At 30.5% G+C, this 1,775-nt stretch overlaps 1 protein-coding gene across 1 annotated transcript; it reads right to left on the bottom strand.

The window, feature by feature from the left end:
* Positions 1-233: 233 nt before the first annotated feature.
* Positions 234-638, bottom strand: LOC111032981 (protein ALP1-like). Its single transcript, XM_022313495.1, has one exon. The coding sequence runs from the start codon at positions 636-638 to the stop codon at positions 234-236; it is 405 nt and encodes a 134-aa protein (XP_022169187.1).
* Between the last annotated feature and the right edge of the window lie 1,137 nt (positions 639-1,775).

Here is a 1,775-nt window from a genome sequence, read left to right on the forward strand (position 1 = left end):
CTACTACAATAGTAATTTGTATTCTTCGTTACGTTACTATCCAACACTGAAACTAACAAAGTAACAACTAAGTTCATGATCAGAACAATATATCGTGAAATAACAAAGATATAAACTATAAAATATCTACCTTATGAGTTATGAATAGTTATATGATTTCAACCAATAAAATAAAGTGGTGGTTGTAATGTCAGGTGCAGCACAGGCTGCAGAGGCTGCACCCGTAGGACCGCCTATGGATATGGTCGCATCAAGTACGTTTTCAGAGGAAACGCTTCGTCTCCTAATATAACGTATGGAGCAGAAATGGTTGTTCCAGGTAAAAATTCATCTTTTGGAATATTTAACGAACCATTTTCTAACGATTTTCCCAAGTTAGAGTGTGCTAATATTCCGCCATCACTGTTTTTTCCATAAGCACCCACATCTACGGCTATAAAATTGTACTGTGCATCAACTAATGCAAGTAACACGACAGAAAATGTTTTTTTATAGTTAAAAAAATTTGAACCAGTATTTGGTGGTGCTTGAGTAGTGACGTGTTTTCCGTCCAATGCACCTATACAATTCGGAAAATTCCTATTGGTCCAAAAATCATTTGCAATTTGTTTCCATCTTTCTTCTGTGGGTTGTGGCATTACTTCTGGCATTAAATTTGTTACTATACTCTTACAAGTTTCAATTACAATTCTATAAACAGTTGTATGACCTAGACGATAACTAAATGAAATTGTCTTAAAGGAATCTCCCGTAGCCAAAAATCTGAAACATCAAATATAGGTACCTATATTTTTTTAATTACATAAAAATTATAAAATTAAATTTAATAGTTAGTTTTAGTTTATAAATATTATGATTTAAATTTAATTGTAAATATATGAATAAATACGTAATAAAAATATTTTCTTTATGATATTATTGATGTGTAAAATATAAAATAACGTATAATAAGTAAGGCCCGGAATTATGTGTAAGTACTAAAAACATACGAAATATGTATGGATTTATACATTGGTTATCATTCAAATATGCACTTACATATGCAAAAAATATACAAAATAAAATTATGTATTCCGGATCTATTGACTATAATTCAAACTTGTAGCTTATTTAGCTACTCTTTGTACTGTTAAAAAAAAAAACATGCAAATGCATATAAATCCGGGCCCTAGTAATAAACATGTAGTAGGTACAATAATATATAATTGTATTATCTATTTTTAACTTAATATCATTATAATAAAATACACTAGTTGTTTTATTATTATAGTATCAATATGTAATTATAGGAAAAATGTGTAAAACTCGTTGGAACAATATCCGAGATAATTATCGAAAATCCATAAAAAAAACAACAAGTGGGCAAGCCGCTAAAAAAGTGAAAAAATATAAATTTGATGACCAGCTACAATTCCTAAAACCACATCTACAAGAAAGAGACACTTTGGGAAACATAGAAGATGTAGTTGGCAATGAAGACAACGTAGAAATTTTCAATGATGACGTAGACGAAAATGAAAATGAAAACGATAATGAAAACGCTGCAGTTCAAATTGACGAGAGCATCAACGATATAGAAGGTGAGCAATTGCAAAATGTTGATCAAACCCGGTCGTCTAAGCCAGTTCAAAAATTGATTCAAAAACGTTCAACAATTAAAACGCCAGATTCGGCCTCAACCACGTTGATGAAATATATTATGCAAAAAAAGGAAAATAATATGTCCAATGTCACTCAAAATAATCCAGTTGATGCTTTTTTGGCAGGCCTCTCAC

This window comes from Myzus persicae, unplaced genomic scaffold (genome assembly GCF_001856785.1).
Source record: "Myzus persicae strain clone G006 unplaced genomic scaffold, MPER_G0061.0, whole genome shotgun sequence".
Lineage (NCBI taxonomy): Eukaryota > Metazoa > Arthropoda > Insecta > Hemiptera > Aphididae > Myzus > Myzus persicae.